Source organism: Hypanus sabinus, chromosome 5 (genome assembly GCF_030144855.1).
Source record: "Hypanus sabinus isolate sHypSab1 chromosome 5, sHypSab1.hap1, whole genome shotgun sequence".
In the NCBI taxonomy this organism is placed as follows: Eukaryota; Metazoa; Chordata; class Chondrichthyes; order Myliobatiformes; family Dasyatidae; genus Hypanus; species Hypanus sabinus.
Genome location: NC_082710.1, coordinates 27,525,415 through 27,546,165, shown reverse-complemented (window position 1 = coordinate 27,546,165; position 20,751 = coordinate 27,525,415). Strand labels below are relative to the sequence as shown.

Here is a 20,751-nt window from a genome sequence, read left to right as displayed (position 1 = left end):
GTTCATAAAATCATTTTGCACCACCCCATTTCCTTTCTGACTGCCTGTTTAGCTTTGAATTAAGTATAAATGCAGCAGCCCCTGTGGTTTCACACTTGCAACCACTGCAGAAGGTCTGCTTATCACACAGATGCCAATTGCAAAGCAAGGGGTCCAGAGAAGCCCACAAATTAAAGCTAGCTGGTGGACAAACAAATATCTGTTGGTCACAGATTTGAAAATTGCACCAAAGAGTTCTTAACACTACTGGTCCCATTTTCAATCTAAAGTACTGTAGTTTTTAAAAATTGGGTTAATGTTCTTCAAGGCTTGTTGGATCTTGAAGGGAACATGCTGGTAATAGCAGGAAAAAGGAAGTGAATTTCTGTTAAAATCTACTTTCAAAGTTGTTTTAAGACACAACTGACATAATATATATGAAAAAGGAAGTAACGTACAGGAAATGTTAAAAGCTGAAACTACACAAATGCACTCTTCTGAGAAACCAGAATGCAATGCAATACAAAACCAGTTATTTTGGTCAGTTATGCCAGTTAAATTGCATTTTATTTTCTTTAAATGATTCTTACAGTTCTGGTGCTAAATCAATTTTCTGTGATAGCAAACCTTATGGAATGTCCAAAGAATTTTTAGGGAATTTATTTATTTTGTTTGTTCTGGAAGTAATAGTCAAATAATGGGGGCATTTTCAAAATTGATCTCTAAATCATTCAGAAGTCAGGAAGCATTTTTGATAGTTAGTGAAAACCCCAATTGGGTTCCCCTTAAAAATCCCATGACTTCTGTGCTTTTGTTGTTTTCATGGTAAAGAACAAAACAAGTGTCTATCTGGTAATGCTGTACAGTGGGCAAACAGTACTGAGCTATGGATCAGTCATGATTGAATAAAATGACTTAGATGAAACACACACGTGAAAGAGGACCAATTCTTTTGCCCCAAGTCTCATGAGTTAACTACTAATGGCCAAAGTCCGACAATTAACCTTAATGACTCTAACACTAACTTCAGAAAAGGGAGGGAATTAAAAAAAAAACATAATCTGTAATTCTCGTTGCTCAAAACCATCCAATTGCAAAGGTTGAATCAGAATTTCCTTTTGTATAACCAAACAAACATTGAGCTATTAGTAAAATTAGCATATGATTAAAACCTAGGGGAAAGTAGGTATTTTGGGCAGAAAATTGCAAGGATAAATTGACACAAGAACTGCTAGCTCTATCGGATGCATGAAAACATTACAATCAATCAGATAGCAAAGACTGAAGTCAAGCAGAAAAAGTAACCAATTGGTTGTATAAAAACAGATGATTTTGATCATCTATCCTTCAGGCACATATACACTCATTGTAAAAAAATTGAAATACTGCTCTATGTCATATTAGTACTAATCAAACAATTAAATGTTGCTTACTTAAGAACATGTGGCCAAGCGGCAACTCTCAGACAAAGGCGTATTGACCTCTACCTTGCTGAAACCAGGCAGAAACTCTCAGACATCTGCTCTTACCTACCCTTCGATGAGGATCCTGCTTCAGACCATCAGAAAACTGTCTCCAACACTATCACTAACCTCATCCACTCCCAACTACAGCCTTCAAACTCACAGTTCCCTCACTCCACTCTACTCCCTTCTACCTCCTACCCAAGATCCACAAACCTGATAGCCTGGGTAGGCCTACTGTCTCAATGAACCGTAGGCCTAATGAACTTCTGTCCTCATTACCTTGTGTACCTCGACTCCATTCCACACCCCACCTTCCCACCTACATCCACAACAATTCTAATACTATCAATCTCCTCACCACCTTTCAATTCCCTGACCGTCTCATTTTCACCATGGATGCCCCCTCCCTATATACTTCTATCTCTGATCGAGATGGCCTTAAAGATCTCCACTTTATTCACATTATTTAATTCCAGTTGTGATTATAGCTAGAAGCAATCATAAAGGGCTCAGATTCTGGCTTCTAAAATGAAGTTTTATAACAATGTTGGTTATTCCATAAGCAGAGCCTGACTTTTGAAAGCTAGCAAAGAGTTAAATCAACCACTTACCTTTTCTTCTTTCAGCATTTGTAACCTTATTTATTGGATTCTCCTGTTCTTGTTGATACATCCAATGAATGTCAGTCGCTCTTTACATTTTCAATTTACTCTGGAATGATCTGTCCAAATGTATGTTTTGGGACTAAACTGAATTTAGCCAAGCCAGCAGTATGTATAATTTCTCACTATGCATCAAGAGCTCTCTGATGTCGCCCCTCAACCTGACCTTCTCATGTTAGTTTTCAGAAAACCACTATCAATCTGGAAATTTATTTCTCAAAATAAATTTCAGGCCTGTTCCACTGAAACTCCAGCATGCTTAATTATCAATCACACGAGGTGGCATGGATGGGCTGGGGCTACCCAGACCACGTTTCAATAAAGGAGTCAGAGAAGTTTGGCCACCAACATCTTGCCCTTCATTCCTAATGACTAAAGGTATTTATAAAAATAACTTTCTCTTCTGTGCATAGGCACTTCAGGAACAAGCACAGTAACATATTGTCTCAGAAATGGAAGTGGAAATCTGGAGTACTCGTCCCAACAGGGTATTCAGGCTAATTCTGTAATAACTTTTTTTTTGCAGTAGAAGGTAATGGAAGTGACTAAATAAGACAGGTTATTGGAATTAAGATTTTATTTTGTCTATAGTCTAAATGATAGGATAACAGTCATTGTCACTTTGTCCATGGTAGGGGAGAATAAAGATAGAGGCCATTGGTTAAATGTGAGAGGGGAAAGTTTTAAAATGGAATTGAGGGTTGAGTTTTTCCACACAGAGGATGGTGAGTATCTGAAATGAGCTACCAGAAAAGTTGATAGAGGCAACTACAATTATGATATTTAAGACATTTGAACAGGAAAATGAATAGGATATGTTAAGGGGGTATGAGCCTAATGCACGCAAATAGGATTAGTATAGACGTCTCGATCTGCATGGACATTGGATTGAAGGATCTGTTTCCATGCCATGTAAGTCTAGGTCTATGGATAGGGAAGAAGGTTTTGAAGGACCAATCTGTTTGTTCTTATGGCTAGATTGAAAGCAAATTCCATTGCTGAACTCTTGAATGTATGAGCTCAGGAATGTCTTCCTCAGAGACTGCAGGAAGCCTGGAAGCTCCCTTGAGGGGCTCTATGGTTTTACAGAGAGAGGAGGGATTGATCGTATTGGAGAGTCACATGTTTTGGAGTACCTTTGTGTGGCTTAAAGCAGTGCTATTGCAGTTCCTCACATTTCAAAATTAGGTTAACATTGAGGATTGTAGTGTGGTCCAGTTATACCAAATACCAATTTGATATTTCGAAGCTTCTGGATTCAGGGATAGTGGAATAGAGGTTTACAAAGAACGTGCAGGAGAAGAAAAGAGGTTCATATGAGCATGGGTCATATTGGATAGTTCACAAAGATGAGGAAGATCTGGTTGCTGCTGTAACCACCAGTCTGTTTTGGTCTTTGAAGACAGAGCTGCAAGAATTAGGTGGATTAAAACTGAGAACAAGGGACTTTACCATGAGAAAGAGAAACTGGATTTAGGGAGAATGAGGTATGATCAAATTTATATATTTTGAGATTGACAGACCAGATGTTGAGAGGTTGTTTTGTCTGACTGGAATATCTAAAAAAAAGAGGGTCTCAAAATTAAGCATTTAAAGCAGGAATGAATAAGGAAAATATCACAATGAAGAGAACTGTAAATCTTTAAAATTCATTACCTCAGAAGAAAGTCACTACCTTCAAAGTAAGATCAATAATACATTGGGTACCAAGAGATAGGGAGATTGATAGATTAACCCACAGTCAAAATTTATCAGTGAAGAGAAAGGCAGAATCAATGGGCTGAATGGCCTAGAGTAAGATCTATCTTACCACTACTGTTAACATTCACAGGTCCCAAGATGCAGTGTTTACATACAACCATCAAAGCATCATCATGCTTCTTCCTTTCAGCCTCTACCCAAGCGGCTTTCCTGCCACCAGCCCAATCCTCCATTAATATATGGAAGTTGTATATATCTTTTCTAATTGATGAAGACATAATTACGAATGTGCAATACCTTGTCATGCAATTCCGGTGCAAGGAAGGTACGTGAACAGAGAAGTAAGGATCAATATTAGCAAAATACAATCACATCATAAACAGTTAATTAGACATTATTAATAAGTCAAATTTCATTGTACAATCTAACTACTGTAATTGTCTGAAAATATTTATATATATCTTAAAAATAATTAATTGCAATAAACAAAAAACCTTTCTTGTAGAATTTCTTTTCTTTTAATTTTAAGCATGAAGACAAGTACTCCTGTTTACAGTACAGAATATTAAGTAATGAAAAAAAAACCTTTGATGATTCCATTTCTAGTTTTAAAATTTTTTTCCCCAGATAAAGTAACTCTACAAGTACACCTTTGGGTGAAGGCAGACACAACATTTTACCCCATCAAGGATGACTTCCTAAAGGTCTGTGTGTGCACTGTATATAAAAGCAAGCATTTAATATCCCATAAAAAAAATAAGGTGGAAGTTGGTCATTCTTATGTCATACAAATCAAAGTAATTAAAAACAAAATGACTCAGTAATTTTCCTGTGAGTACACTTCAAACCTGAGCAGAGAATGAAGCTCTTTTGTTCTGAAACTAATGCTGCAAATGCCCGTTTGCATATTTACCAAACTACACATTTCATTACTTTGTACTAATGGAGGTAAATGCGAATCCTGATCTTAGAAGTATAGAATTAAGTGAAAACATGCATTTGTATGCCACTGGTTAATTTTTTTTAATTCCTCCTTTTCTCCTGAAATTTGCCACAAATGCAATCAATAATAATTATTTGAGTTTTCACTTGCTTACCTAAATCAAGGTGTAGAAAACTCTGTATTATAATGGCAAATGTTCCATATACTGCAGATCAATATGTCGATTCATGTAATTACATTGCAATGCAACTTGGTAGTTTTGTCAAGGGCAATAGGTGTAGGGACAGAGTTTTCTACAATTACCACTTCAACTTGCATTTGGGTCCACAAATGAAATGTAAGCTTGTCTGTTCTCCCCACTAATCCTGCCTGCTAACTTGCAAAACTATTTCTTATTTTTATTTCAGCTTCTGTATCCTGAGTATTTTGCTTTTGTGCTGTGCTAACTTGGCACTTCTCTCCACAGATACAGCTCAATGCTTCCAGTATCTTCTGTGCTGATTTAGACCTGCAGCTATCTATCTCTGATGTAGAAAATTTTGCAAACGGCATATTACAAGAGAGGAAGGAAGTAAATAAGAAAATATATAAGATTAAACAACAGTCTGTTGTGTGGAATTAACTGATGTAGGTGAAAGTGAAAAACCTTGACACAGATTGGATGGGCCAAAAGGACCTGTGTCTGCCTTATGATAAAAAAGATATTATTATAACAATTTTATAAGATAGAAGAACAAATATATTTTGTGAAATATATCTTAGCAGCTGGATCCAAGGTGTTTGAGGATATGTCACCAATAAAGGAATAAAAGGTGAGGACAATGCACAAAGAGACTGGACAGAGGGATCAACATAATTTGTATGTGTGTAAGGGGACTACAATTAAACAGAAGACTGAGAGTTATGAAATATTTTGAATAAGATGATGAGAAATATAAATTTAATGGGGTTCTGACAGGTAGACTTATTTTTATGCATTGTGTATTTGATGCCTGAAATGCACTGCCAAAGGAGGTGGAAGAGTTGGATACAATTACTCCATTGAAAAGGCATTTAAACAGATATTCAAGTAGGCAAGGCATAGAAGGATACAGTGATAATGCAGCTAAATGGGATTTTTGTTGATGGGTGAAAGAGTATAGTTGGCCATGTTGTACAACTTTGCTACCATGCCTGAAGCAACAAGGAACCATTGAAGGTCAACTAACAGGGGGCCGTAGATTTCTTACAAAAGTCAGAAGATGCAGAACTAAGTTCAAACAAATTGGAAGTTATGAAGTAAAAAGCTGGGAAGGAGAAGAATGGAAGTGGGCCAACACAAAAGTCATCAAAATTTTGGATAAGTGTGACAGTACTGGGAGACTCTAGAGGGGGAAAGTGGGGGTGTAAATAAGGGAAGCATTGCATTGACTTGTTAAAAGAATTATTAAGAGATGAGTTAAAACAGTAGGATCATAATCAGAAGCCAAAAGAACTTAAGGAATGAGGCCACATGATCCCCTATGATCCCTTCCAGATAGTCCCATCATTCAATTCATGGTTAATCTGACATTGGCCATAACTCCACTTTGTTTGTCAGTTTCCCAAATCTTTCAATTCCCCCAGTCAAAAATCCCAAATAGTCTTGAACAGATTCAATGATTCAGCTTTGGCAGCTCTCTTAAGTACAGGACTGAGGAATCCTCATGCCCTGAGAGCAGAAATTCCTTCTAGTCTCAGTCTTGATGAAACAGCATTGGTCTAGCAAGCAGGTTCAGTGGGTTTTCTCACACATTCCCAAAGAAATAGGGGTTAGTAAGGTTTTAGTCACTTGTGGGCATGATGGGCTAGTGCCGGAAGCACGGTGACACTTGTGGGCTGCCCACATCATATCCTCAGATTGTATTAATGAAGCAAACAACAAATTGTACTAACATGAGAAAATCTACAGAATCCAAAGCAACACACATACAATACTCAGCAGGTCAGGTAGCATCTGTGGAAAAGAGTAAACCATCGACATTTCAGGCTGAGATCCTTACTATATGTAAAGAGTTACGTTTTACTGTGTGCTTTGATGTACAAGAGACTAATAAAGCTGACTGTAGTATTTTAAAAAAATTTAGTCAGAAAAGTTGGGAGGTCAGGATCTCTAGAACCTGTTTTTTTTAAATTTTCTTCTACCTATGCTTTAATAATGTAAGATACATCCAATAAAATTAAATTACTATATCCATTTCAATAGAAATGTAAAAGTTTGCATCCAGGTTTACAAAACATTAAACTTCTATCTAATTAAGTCAAAATCATTTTAACATTAAAATACAAATTTTTCACATCCTTCCAAGATCTGTAATCGTGAATTAGAAGTGCCACTTCTTTGCATAACAAGTACTATATCCTTGTGAAAAATCGCTCATGTTTAATTAGGCAAACTGGACTAATCTGCGGCTAAAACAAACGTTATATACTGCTTCCTGTTATGGTCCCCTCAATAAGTAGCAGCTAGATGTGTAAATTAGCAAGGCACCACATTAACATTATGTAATGTGCACATTAGGACAGGGCTGCAGTTGCTTGTAAGTTAGTACACCAGAAACTCGAGGCAGTGATTTAGCTTAGCGTCTACTTTATGGACTTCATGGATACAAAGCCTGTTGCTGAGAGAGCATTTGATCACAATATTTTATTCACCTGTACATTAAACACATACAAGTTCACCAGAATTATTATCAATTAATATAATTAATAAAATGTAACATCTTTTGAATATGGTTAATCTATCTGCCAATTGAAACATTATCTCACAATACTTCAGTTTTTACGTTACTTGGAAATAATAATCTCAAATGCAGGAACAAATGTATCATAGAGCCTGATACTTAGTTATTCACCACATATTTGCATTATTAAAATGGGTGAATGAGCTATTGAAATGATCAAGGATATAAACAAATTTAAGACAAATAATGTCTCTTCATTTTTGAATTTAGCTTTATTTTAATCTCAGACGTGACTGTGATATTATGCAGCCAGTCCCTTTGGAGTTTCAGATAAGATAGTTTTACAGTAGTCGGTTATCTTAATTAACTCTCCCATCTGTTTCACTCTTATTTAACTCATCAAAAGCAGAGAGTGTGCACAGTGGCTTCTTTCTTTGTCCCCACACCTTACCACCGGAGATCTGTGCTTCCTAAGAACAAGATGACATACACTGATGTAAGAAACAGAGGCAGGACTGGCACACTCGCTTTCTCATGCCTGCTCCGTTATTCAATTTCATGGCTAATCTGCACCCACTTTCCACTTCCCATGTTGAAAAAATGTGAATATGAAGATCTTTACAGAATGTGTGGCTACTATAGGAAAGTGGTGAGGTGAAAGATAAGCCACAATCTTTTGAATGGCGTTGACTCCTGTTTCCATTCTTTCACATTTTTCCAAACACATATTGGTGACATAATCTAGAATTACAATGTTAGGCTCCAAATATATTCAGGAAACATCCAGCCATTCTGAGCATCTCCTCTGTCACTGCCTCTTTACATTGATGATTGGACAACCATCTCTGGAAGACAAACTTTCCTCCAATTAAGCTCTGGGAAGCCTGAAAGCATAAGTTCTAACCTCTTCACAGCTCAATACTCCACCATTGATTCCACTGCACTCTCAGGTAATTGAAGTTCTACCTTGTGACCCTGAAGCAGGTTAGGATTGCATTCCACTCCAATCAGTATGGAATCCTAATTTTGTTTTCCTAACACCATCCATTTCTCAGCTGACCTGTTGTTGCAACTGTCACCCGTGTTAGTTTTAAATGATAAATCCAGTGCATTACTCACTAGCCTCTCATTTAACATTTCCATTAATGTCATCCACTTATCACTTTCCAACTAGTTCACTTAACTACTGTTTTATGCTCATTCAGAAATAAGACCATAAGATATAGGAGCAGAATTAGGCCATTAACATCATGTCTGCTCCACCATTCCAACATGGCTGATCCATTTTCCCTCTCAGCCCCAATCTCCTGCCTTCTCCCCATATCCCTTCATGCTCTGACTAATCAAGAATCTCTCAACCTCTGCCTTAAATATATCAAATGACTTGGCCTCCACAGCCACCTGTGGCAACGAATTCCACAGATTAACCATTCTCTGGCTAAGAAATTCCTCCTCATCTCCATTCCAAAAGGACAACCTTCCTTCCTGAGGATGTGTCACTAGTCATAGACTCTCACACCATTGGAAATATCCTCTCCACATCCACTTGATCCAGGCTTTCTAACATTCAATAGATTTCAATTAGGTCACCCCTCACTCTTCCAAATTCCCGTGAGTACAAGGCCCACAGACATCGAACTCTCTTCATTTGACAAGTCTTTCAATCCCAGGATTATTTTTGTGAACCTCCTTTGAACACCCTAATGTCAGAACATCCTTTCTTAGATGAGGTGTCCAAACCTGTTCACAATATTCCAAGTGAGGCCTCACCACTGCTTTGTAAAGCCTCAACATTACATCCTTGCTTTTATATTCTAGTCCTCTTGAAATAAATACTAACATCTCATTTGCCTTCCTCAACACCAATTCAACCTGCAAATGAACCTTCAGGGAATACTGCACAGGGCTTACTCCCAAGTCTCTTTGCACCTCACACCTCAGATTTTTCAATTTTCCCTCCACATAGAAAATAGTACACATTTTTATTTCTTCTACCAAAGTGCACATATACATCCCAACTATATTCCATCTGCCATTTCTTTGCCCGTTCTCCGAATCTGTCAAAGTCCTTCCGTAGCCTCTCTACTTCCGCAAAACTACCTGCCCCTCTACCTACCTTCATATTGTCTGCAAACTTTGCAACAAAGTCATCAATTCCATTTCCAAGTCATTGACATATAACACAAAAAGAATCCGTCCCAACACTGACTCTTTTGGAACACTGCTAGTCACCGGCAGCCAACCAGAAAAGACTCCCTTTATTCTCATTCTTTGCCTCCTTCCAATCAGACAATGTGCTATCCATACTAGCACATTTCTTGTAATACTACTGGCTCTTGACCTGTTAAGCTGCCTGGTGTTGGCACCATGTCAAAGGCCTTCTGAAAATCCATGTACATAACATTAACAAATTCTCTGTTATTTATTCTGCTTGTTATTTCTTCAAAGAATTTCCACAGATTTGTCAGGCAAAATTTTCCCTTGAGGAAAACATGCTGATTGCGGCATTTTTTTATCATGCGCTTCCAAGTACCCCGACATCTTTCCAACGACTGAGGTCAGACTAACTGGCATATAATCTCCTTTAAATTTAAAGGAATTTCCTATTATAATTCCTTTAATACTGAATACTGACTCCCGATTTGGCAATCGCAGAGTTTTAAAACACACAAAGCGCTGGAGAACTCAGCCAGTCAGGCAGCATCTGTGTGTCTGACCAGTCCCGATAACGGGTCACCATCGGAAAGGTACGGTACACTGACTTGGGGGGTTGTGTTGTGTTGTGTTGGCTTTCCATCGATCTGCAGAATCTGGCGTTTACAGTTATAAAATCCTCATTTTAAAGTAGCTGTTCGCGTTGACTCTGATTACTTCAATGAATTCCCCAGCCCGACAGTTTCCTGCACTCCTCAAAACGTAGACTCTACCTACTTTAACCAGGGCATCTTTGATTACAATGTACTAAAAAGTTTTCGTCCCGCGATCTAATATCCCTTTCTTAAACCGCTCTGCCTTTCCTAGCCCTACTTTGTTCCTTTGAGTCATTCCTTAAAATGTTTTCGCCTCAGCTCTGGTCATTTAATCTAACATCACCTCATCTGGCTCCGCGATTAATTTTGTCTGATAACATTACAATAAGAAACGAAGCAAAAAGGGCAAATTGTTGTTAAATCCAGGATTTGTTTTGCAAAGTAAATTATTTATTGACATTATTAACTGTAGGATCCGTCGGCCGCTGACCGGGTTAAATCTGATCATAGTACACCATATATAATTTGCTCTCTGTGTGAACTAATACCATCGCATAGGCCACGGGACATAGTCTCAAGGTTTCTCTGCTTGCAAGTTAAAACAGCAGCATATTCATGGTCCCCTACTTGAATTTCTGAAATTGGTCGATCTCCTATTCCACGTCAAATATTTGGCAACGACTTTTAAGTTCAGGACGCCGCAACTCGTAAAATAAAGTCACGCATTTTACTTTATAACGACGGGTAGCCTGACTGCGATGGCCAATGCCGATGCTGCAGCTTTAAACTTTAAAAAGAAACATTTCAGGTATGCCAAGCGAGCAGATACTACCCTGAAACGTTGTCAGTAGTTTTTGGAGGGGTGGGGTAAATCGGCTTCGGATTGTAAATAAAGCGTGACTGATTTTGAACTGTTCTTGAGTTGCGAGATCGACCCCCTAGACCTGGCCCCCGTTCCCTGAGGCCCCATCGACTCGCCAGTGCCCGAGACCCTGATTTCAAGGTCTCCACAACTGCAGCCGTTCTAGAATAAATCTGCGAGGCAACCCCCCCACCTTCCCGCCTGGCTGGCTGCATTTTAATTCCACAGTGCGTGTATGTTTCTCCAGAAACGAGTTTGCTAGTCCGCATCACATGAACAGAGGGGTGGGAGTAACACAGGAACAGTTCAAGTGTGAAGTTCTCGTGTACTTGCTGGCTGCTGTGATGGGGCTGTTCGCGCTCGAACGCGAGTCCGGACCCGCACCGACACCAAACCCGACCGGGTGTCCGACCCACACAGGCTAACTTACCTGGCACAGCTTCGACAACCAGAGGCCCGGTGCCAACATCCATTTACAGAACGCCTGCAAAATAATACCTGAAACACCTCCTGACATTCGAAAGTTTTGACAGCGGAAATTCAACGGTGCCGATGAATGACAACCAAATCGACTATTCAGCCGCGGGCATAAGTAAACCAACGCAGCAGTTATCCAATGATGTTGCCGAGGCGGGGCTCCCTTTAGCCAATTGGGGCTCGGTGTTCGTTCAGGTCTGATTAGTATTTCAGTCAATCTCCCAATTTTGTGGACGTACAAACTTTACACTCACCCTTTCTACTTGCGTTACTGAGAAATGCTAAATACAAATACCTGACAAATATAAAATCATAGAAGAGATTGAAAGACCTCTGTACGTAATAACTGAATTGTACTGTTTTTGGACTGAAAACAGAATGCCGGTCAGATAGCATCTGAGGAGGGAGAGAAAAAGTTCACACCCTTGATCTGTCATCAGAACCTTTCAATTGTTATTTTTACAAATGTTGCCTGGCCTAAATGCTTGCTTTTATTTCGGATTGCGAGACCGCTTTTGGAACTGGAACCAGCCGCGCAGACAGTAGCTAACAATCCGAAAGAAATCCCCGGAGACCAGCTGCTCTCAGGTGAATAAATCTGTGGAATCACTGGCGCATCTGCCAGCGCTGCACTCCACGTGGAACCCGATAGCTTGATTCTGTCTTGCTGGCATTTATCTATAATAATGCCGGGAATTTCACCTGTCTGATTCCGCGCCGAACAAACCTACCTTAGAATCAAAGCCCCTTTCGTTCAAGGTACAGTAGTATGCAAAAGTTTGGGCACACCTAGTCAAAATTTCTGTCACTGTGAATAGCTAAGCGAGTAAAAGATGACCTGATTTCCAAAAGGCATAAAGTTAAAGATGACACATTTCTTTAATATTTTAAGCAAGATAACTTTTTTCCATCTTTTGACAGTTTCAAAATAACAAAAAACGAAAAGGGCCCAAAGCAATAGTTTGGGCACCCTGCATGGTCAGTACTTGGTCACACCCCCTTTGGCAAGTCTCAAAGTAAAAGCTTGTAAACGCTTTCTGTAGCCAGCTGAGTCTTTCAATTCTTGTTTGGGGGATTTTCACCCATTCTTCCTTGCAAAAGGCTTTAGTTCTGTGAGATTTTTAGGCTGTCTTGCATTGCACTGCTCTTTTGAGGTCTATCCACAGATTTTCTATGTTTAGGTTGAGGGGCTGTGAGGGCCATGACAAAATCTTCAGCTTGTGCCTCTTGAGGTAGTCCATTGTGGATTTTGTGGTGTATTTAGGATCATTATCCTGTTGTAGAAGCCATCCTCTTTTCACCTTCAGCTTTTTTACAGACAGGGTGATGTTTGCTTCCAGAATTTGCTGGTATTTAATCAAATTCATTCTTCCCTCTACCAGTGAAATGTTCCCCGTGCCACTGGCTGCAACACAAGCCCAAATCATGATTGATCCACCCCCATGCTTAACAGTTGGAGAGGTGTTCTTTTCATGAAATTCTGCACCTTTTTTTCTCCAAACATACCTTTGCTCATTGCAGCCAAAAAGTTCTGTTTTAACTTCATCACTCCACAGGATCTGTTTCCAAAATGCATCAGGCTTGTTTAGATGTGCCTTTGCAAACTTCTGATGATGAATTTTGTGGTGAGGACACAGGAAAGGTTTCCTTCTGATGACTCTTCTATGAAGGTGATATTTGTGCAAGTGTCACTGCACAGTAGAACAGTGCACCACCACTCCAGAGACTGCTAAATCTTCCTGAAGGTCTTTTGCAGTCAAACGGAGGTTTTGATTTGCCTTTCTAGCAATCCCATTGGTCTTCCAGACCTTAACTTGACCACCACCATTCCTGTTAACTGCCATTTCCTAATTACATTATGAACTGAGGAAATGGCTACCTGAAAACACTTTGCTATCTCCTTATAGCCTTCTCCTGCTTTGTGGGCATCATTTATTTTAATTTTCAGAGAGCTAGGCAGCTGCTTAGAGGAGCCCATGGCTACTGATTGTTGGGACAAGGTTTGAGGAGTCAGGGTATTTATAAAGCTTTGAAATTTGCATCGCCTGGCCTTTCCTAACAATGACTGTGAACAAGCCATAGTCCTAACAAGCTATTTAAGGTCTGAGACCTTGGTAAAAGTTATCTGGGAGCTCAAATTTCTTGGGGTGCCCAAACATTTGTATAGTGCTCCTTTCCTTTTTTTTTCCACTCTAAAATTGTACAAAACAAAAATAATACACTAATCTTGCTTAAAATGTTGAAAAGAATGTTTCATCTTTATGACTTTTGGAGATCATTTCATCTTCTTCTCACTTACCACACGTAACAGAAATTTTGACCGGGGTGCCCAAACTTTTGCATGCCACTGTATACTTCCAAACTGTCTGTTGCTTTCCAAGCACATCACTGCCTCCTAGAGAGCAGTTGATCATAAGACACAAAACGACAGTCATTCCCAGAGAATTCAGATGCTCCATCATCTCGACTTGACTCTACATTCAGCTGCACATTTCCCTCCATAGATAATGCCTAACCCATTGACTTCCTCCTACTACTGTTCATAACATTGCATATGCAAACATTGTTGTTTCATTTTAATCTTTTAATTTCTTGTTTTGGTGGGCTTCATTTAAATGCATTTCTTTTTATTTAATTGAATACAAATTTGTCTCCTGCTCCTCTGATTTGAGAAAGGTTATTCAATTTACTTCCTTCACCCACAATTAGAATTACTTAGTTTAAAGATACTTTCTCTTTGATCTCCCCTTTCTTCCAGGTTTTTAAAGAAGATATTTTTGATATGGAAGAAGAAATGCAATCCTATTTCCAGTTTTAACTTAGGATTTATGGCTGTGGGCTTGCTTATCTTTATCTCATCTGTTTTGTAGTGTGGACTTTATGTTTTGGACAACTGCCACATCCAGCAACTCTATTGAGATTATTCCATTATCTAGTGTGCTCTAAAAATTGTCATCTTTCATGACATGCACCTTCTAAATTTGATTCTTCTGCATTAATCTTTTCACTCCAGCACCATTATTTCCTCCTGATATAATGTTTACTTGATTTGCACATCTTCTCTGAGTACTGGAGGCGATCATATAACCTATGCTTTGATCTGAATGCAAAGAATTGTCTTTCATTTGTAAAACATGTGGATGCCCAGGTTTTCTGCACAACCTTCCTTATTCTAGTTTGTTTTGTTTTGAATTATCCTTCCTTAGAATCATTCCTCTTTACTGAGATACATTATTGCCAAATGTAATGGTTTTGGTTATTGATTATTCAGTAATCATCCACTGATTCGCAGCATTCTATTCTTTGGCTGTTTCTACAAAGTTGTTCCACAATCAGTTCTGCCTTCCTGATATTGTTCTGGATATTTTGCCTCATTGAGCCAAAGGTTAATTGGGGGTTGAGTGCGGGTATTGTTATATCTGCTTTAGTTTTTGTCTAAATCTTCTGCACTCTTCTATAAGGTTCAATGGCTTCCTAAGTTGTGTAGAGAAGTTATAGAAGGAGCACAGCCGACTGCAGCACACACAGGGTCTAATAGGAGAGTGAAATCACAAACACGAGAATGTCTACTGATTCTGGAAATCCAGAGAAACACATTAGGTCAGGCAGCATCTAAGGAAAAGAGTAAACAGTTATATTTCGGGCTGAGACCCTTTTTCAGGACTGAGAAGGAAGGGGGAAGTTGCCTGAATAAAAAGTTGGGGAGAGGGGAAAGAGGCTAGCTGGAAGGTGATAGATGAAGGCAGGTGGGTGAGAAAAGTTAAGGGCCGAAGAAAGAAACTGACAGGAGAGAAAAGTGGACAATACAAGAAAGGGAAGGATGCAGGGGAAAGTAATAGGAGATAGGAGGACATGAGTTCAGTTGGGCAGGAGCAGGCAGAGACAATAGGCCTACCTGGACAGTCTGGTGTGAGGATCTTGGGTATGGGGTAGAAGAAGACTGTATGGACATTAATGATCAGTTGCATTTCTTCTCAATTAATTTTAGTGCATCATTAAGTATTGTTAATAGTGTTACACTTTTTTCAATTAATGTCCATTTGTCAGAGTAGCTCATGCTTTAAGCACATTCAGATTTAGTTTCAGGCACTCCAATCCTTGGTCAGTTACACAAACTTTAGCTCCTGAGGCTTTCCCAGTATTGACATTGGATTAATCTGTAGCCTAACTTCATATATACAACTGAGAAAGAACAACGGCAAAAAAGAGATGTTTTATTCTCATAGGTATTTTATTGAAACAATTATTAATTTTAAATACATGATTGAATTTTTTTCAAGAGAATTCAGTATAGCCAACTTCTGATAAGGCAAAGAGAAGCCAGATACTAGTGTGTTATTTGGGATTACAGTCTTCTCTTTCATTATGTTTTAAAGCAAAAGGTTAATTTTTACTTGTAAAATGTGTCCAGCCCAGAGATTTGTGTAATTCAGGAGTCACCTGATAATGATTAACTTGTGCAGTATTTTCTTTGAAATCAATTATTACAGAATATTCCATATAAATAGGAAAGAAATATTGTTTCTTCAGATTTACCAATATTTCTTCACAAATCTTGTTTTAATAAAATTAGTATATTGTATTGCACAATTAAAGTGATCAAGACCTGTTTCTTTTCTATTGTTATACTGTTACCTAGCAAATAGTTATTGACAGATAAAACTTGTTTTATTATATTAGTTGTACTAAAACACTCCTAAAGATAAAATATCCTGAGTATATAACAAAAAAAAACACAAGATCTATGAATAAGGCCTTCAACATGGACTAAAATTAATGCATGTTTTCATATAATGCCCATTTGCTAACTACAAGTTTATATAGTTAATGAAATTAATAAACCTTAAAACTGTGATCAGCTAAGATTACATTTATCACAACTATAACTGTGGCATGCATCAATTAAACATTAAAAAAATGCAAAAACCATCTTCTAAGCAATATAGTTTTTGTTCTATATCCAGGTTATCAGCTCTACAAAATAAAATATTCCATTCACAAAGGTGAATCTAATAATCTTTACATACAAATAGCTATTCCTACAATTGATTCAGAATTGCAGTAGTTTCTTTTTACAATCATTAGTTATTTCTGTATTCCTGAACACAGGGGAATTTTACAACTTTACAAGGTTCAACATACTTCTGTTGTTGATACATGAACTCCATAATGAAGTAGTTGCTGTTTGATTAATACAGTAGTAGTAAAAGCCACTAATTCTGACATTCCATGTGGTTGGTCTACTCTAAAGATATCTTTAAAAGATATTTGATGGGAACAATGTGAACAACAATTTGTGCTTCTTAATCCTAAATACTCTTTGAAAAGTGAACCAATAATGAATTTGCTGAAACAATTTGTACTGAATGGCTGATTACAGTCAGCTCCATCAGTACAAACTGTGAATACTTGTTTGAAGAAAGAATGAAATTTCCAACTAATACTGGGCTACTTCCATTACAATTGTTTTTTGGTGGAGCATGGATGATCGGAGTCTAATGAAAGACATGTTCTTTGCCTTCTTTGCTCTAGATATGTGGCATGGGAAAAGGAATGGCTAAAAAATAGTTTCTTTTCCTTTGGAAAAGCACGGCTGCTCATAGTGAATAGTAATATATTCATATGTAAACTACTAAACCTATGGTTTATTAGCTTAAACTTTATCTTAAGGTAATGGTCACTCCTTAAAGCTCTCAGCATTTAATCTTCATATCAAAAGTTAACTTAACAATCGGATAATAAATATGAGCTTTTACTCTGGACTTTTCTGATTTACAGAGAGGAAGTCCACAGCCTTTATTCTGGTTTTGGCTTATTTTCCACTAAGTACTGCATTTAAACATTTGATTATATAAAAGATACAATTTTGTTTTTTTTTAAACTTAGAACAACTCTTAGACATCATAAACTTTTCCCATCTTATGTTTCTTCTGAATATAAAACTTTCAGAATGTACTGGTTAGGTGCAGTCATTTGAACCTTCCTCACATTTTATGAACTGCATTTACAGTGTAGTTTTAACCACATGGGGTGGGCCAAAAATATTAAGACCTTTTGCTATTGCATCAATACATTGCAAAACAGTTAGTAGGATGCAGCTGTGTCCATGATTCGCCACATCTTGAGTTACCAATCTTGGTTCAACTGCAACATACCCATTAGTGATCCCACACAAAGTGGCACTGATGGAGTCTGCTCGCTGCCCCTCTCAGAGTTTGTACTTTGAACACAAAAAAAAACTTAAATGTTATAGTTGTGTTGAAAGGAAAACGTACATTTCAGTAGATATCATTTCTGGAATCAGCCCAACACAAAAGATCTTGATTTTACAAGTTTACCCTTCACTTTACAGTCCAAGGTTGTGCAAAGTTTCTTTTCTCTTCTCCCTTGTCAAAAACTGGAATACCAGTTACATTCTCCGGTATGAAGATTATAAGCAAAATCTACTAGCTTGTATTTCAGGGTCTTTCTAAGCTTAAAAATAAGGAATGGTCACAGTTCAAGTTATAACTTTATATCATTTACAAACTTTTAATACAAGCATAAAAAAGATAATTATTGTATCTTATAGTATTTGATTTTCCTTAAAGCACTGTACATTTTGACACTTCAAAAATATCAGCAACCAGTTTCAACAAAAGGCTCTTTTTGTAGCAGCAACACATTTTACTACAGTTTACAAGAAATTAATTCTTTCTTATATTTTGACACATTTAGATTCAATTTCTTCTTTCAACTATTCACAAACTTCTTAAGGCATCAGTGCATTAAGAATTAAAAAAATGAAAAGCATCCCATCCTACCCCTCAACACCTATCCTAAGTGTGGCATGTTTACCTTACTCTTAATAAACATATATTTTGGTAGATTTAAGCTAGAATGGATTGTGCTGATAATATCACTATCATAATATAAAATTATCATAGTATAAATTTTACATCATTTTGCCAGATATCCAATTTTCCACTCCCTGTGCTAAAGCGATCTGGCAGGATCCTCATTTTCATTGTTCCATCAGCTCCACAGGAGAACATGTGATTTGCTGGGCCAGTCTCTATTTGCATGACTCCTGTTCCTATGTTTCTAAAGAGTGACTGTCGGGCATGTTCGTTGGAGAATGTGTGGATCAGGTTGAGAGTAGACAAACTCCAAACCTAAGAGTAATAAATAGTCAAAATTAATTTCAAAGTAGTATAATTTAAAAAAATATTGCAAGGCTAGTTTACAAAGTACCTCAAAATGTTGAACTGGAATTTTTCTTTTGTAATTGACTAATGATCTGCATTAATTGGAGCTGCATACTGTTCCAATTACCTTCTCAGATGGAAAAGAGGTTAGTGCGACATTTAATATGAAAATATACTTTACCCTTACTCATTGTCTCTCAAGGCTTCAACCAAAATTTAGATGATTGAAATTACAGATGCCGATCAAAAGCCCAAGGTTCTCAGTTTCCACTTGTATGAGCTTAAGGAAAATTTCATAACCTTTCCATTAACACACTATTATTATAACTTTTTAAAATTAATAGTACTAAACCAGGATCGTTATTTAAGATGGTAAAATGGTCAAATAAAGCAATTTAATGAAGATGAAACATATGGGAAAAGGAGGAGTAATGCGGAGGATGCCACAGTACTCAGTAATTGCCCAGAAATCACAGTGAATGTGGTTTTGTTTTAAAGCTTTTTCATAAGTAAAAAGGAGTTTTTAGGAGGATGATAAAATGAAAAACGTAGAGCAGAAGTGAATGGAAGTTATGGAGCATATTGCTTGATTAAAGTACCAGCCCACAACGTAGTAACAAGTTTAAACATTTGATAAGTGTGCTCATGTTCATAAATTTCCCACAAATATATTTTATTTCACACTCGATAGGACCAGAAAATGTCTTGCATCTTCAGTTATTTGAAAAACTTTTTAGGATATTTTTAAGTTTGTATGTTTTTGTCAGAATATTTTTAATCACACATGATTAAAATCACACTAGATAAAAATACCTGCTGTTATGTAGGAATTAAATTTACATCAGTTTTATGTTAAATTGACAATTGATATTTTGTACCTTCATGTTGCCCTCCGCAGACCCAGTAATGAAATATTCCTCTGCCGGATCCACAGCGATTGCTTTAATAGGCGAATCATGAGCCTGAAAGGTTTGGCGCAACTGTCGCTGGCGTAGGTCAAGTATACAGATGAAACCTTTTCGTCCACCAGATATCAAAACTTGCTGCTTTGATGCATATGCTAACACAGTGGCTCCACTTTCATGACATGTAAATGCTGGAATGCAACAATAACATACTGAATCATGGATTCAAAATGAACAATACTGGACTCAGAAGACAGGCAGCATTTGTGGAGTGAAGAATATTTCATATATGAATTTGAAAACTGAAGATTTTGAAACTAAAAGTTTTAAGTTGCAGAAAGGGTTGGAGGAGGGAAAAGAAGGAACAAAAGGAGAGCTCTGTGGTGGAGACCGGGAGACAATAAGTAGCACAGGTGGCAGCTGTGCATTTATAAGAGAGCGTGGAAGTCATGTGCAGAAGTGGATAGAGGAAATGTCAAGTGAAATCTGTAGTTGCCAAAGGAAAGAGAGGAATGCAGGAAATAAAAGTAATGTATTTAATATTTCAGTAATATTTGACCATGAGCAGAATTGGGCCATTTGGTCCAACGAATCTGCTCTGCCATTTCATCATGGCTGATAATATTTTCCTCTCAGCCCTAATCTCTTGCCTTCACCCCTGTACCCTTCATGGTCTGACCAAAAAATCCATCTACCTCTGTCTTAAATGCACATAACGACTTGCCCTCCACAGCTGCCTGTGGCAAAGAATTCCACAGATTCACCACTCTCTGACAAAGAAATACCTCCTCATCTCCATTCTAAAAGGACACCCCTATATTCTGAGGCAGTGTCCCCTGATCTTAAACTTTCCCACTTCATGAAACATCCTCTCCAATCCTCTCTATCAAGGCCTTTCCTCATTCGATAGGTTTCAATTAGGTCACCCCTCATTCTTCTGAATTCTCTCTATATACACATGACTGTGTGGCTAGGCATAGCTCAAACACCATCTATAAATTTGCCAATGATACGACCATTGTTGGTAGAATCTCAGGTGGTGAGGAGAGGGCATGCAGGGATGAGATATGCCAACTAGTGGAATGGTGCCACAGCAACAACCTGGCACTCAACGTCA

General features: G+C 37.8%; 2 protein-coding genes across 4 annotated transcripts in view; both read right to left on the bottom strand.

Annotated features, from left to right (window-relative positions):
• The window catches only part of LOC132394016 (tumor necrosis factor alpha-induced protein 8), an 84,395-nt gene extending 71,797 nt beyond the window's left edge, over window positions 1-12,598 (bottom strand). Inside the window, exon 1 of one of the 2 annotated variants that reach the window (XM_059969632.1) lies at window positions 11,496-12,598. In XM_059969632.1, the coding sequence (XP_059825615.1) occupies window positions 11,496-11,538 (43 nt within the window). In that variant the 5' untranslated portion in view covers window positions 11,539-12,598. The remainder of the gene's footprint in view (window positions 1-11,495) is intronic. The other variant, XM_059969634.1, reaches the window with a different exon arrangement.
• Window positions 12,599-14,907: 2,309 nt separating this feature from the next.
• Window positions 14,908-20,751, bottom strand: part of dmxl1 (Dmx-like 1) — a 228,373-nt gene continuing 222,529 nt past the window's right edge. Inside the window, exons 43-44 of one of the 2 annotated variants that reach the window (XM_059969631.1) lie at window positions 19,608-19,825; window positions 14,908-18,696 (exon numbers count right to left, since the gene is read on the bottom strand). In XM_059969631.1, the coding sequence (XP_059825614.1) occupies window positions 18,463-18,696; window positions 19,608-19,825 (452 nt within the window). In that variant the 3' untranslated portion in view covers window positions 14,908-18,462. The remainder of the gene's footprint in view (window positions 18,697-19,607; window positions 19,826-20,751) is intronic. The other variant, XM_059969630.1, reaches the window with a different exon arrangement.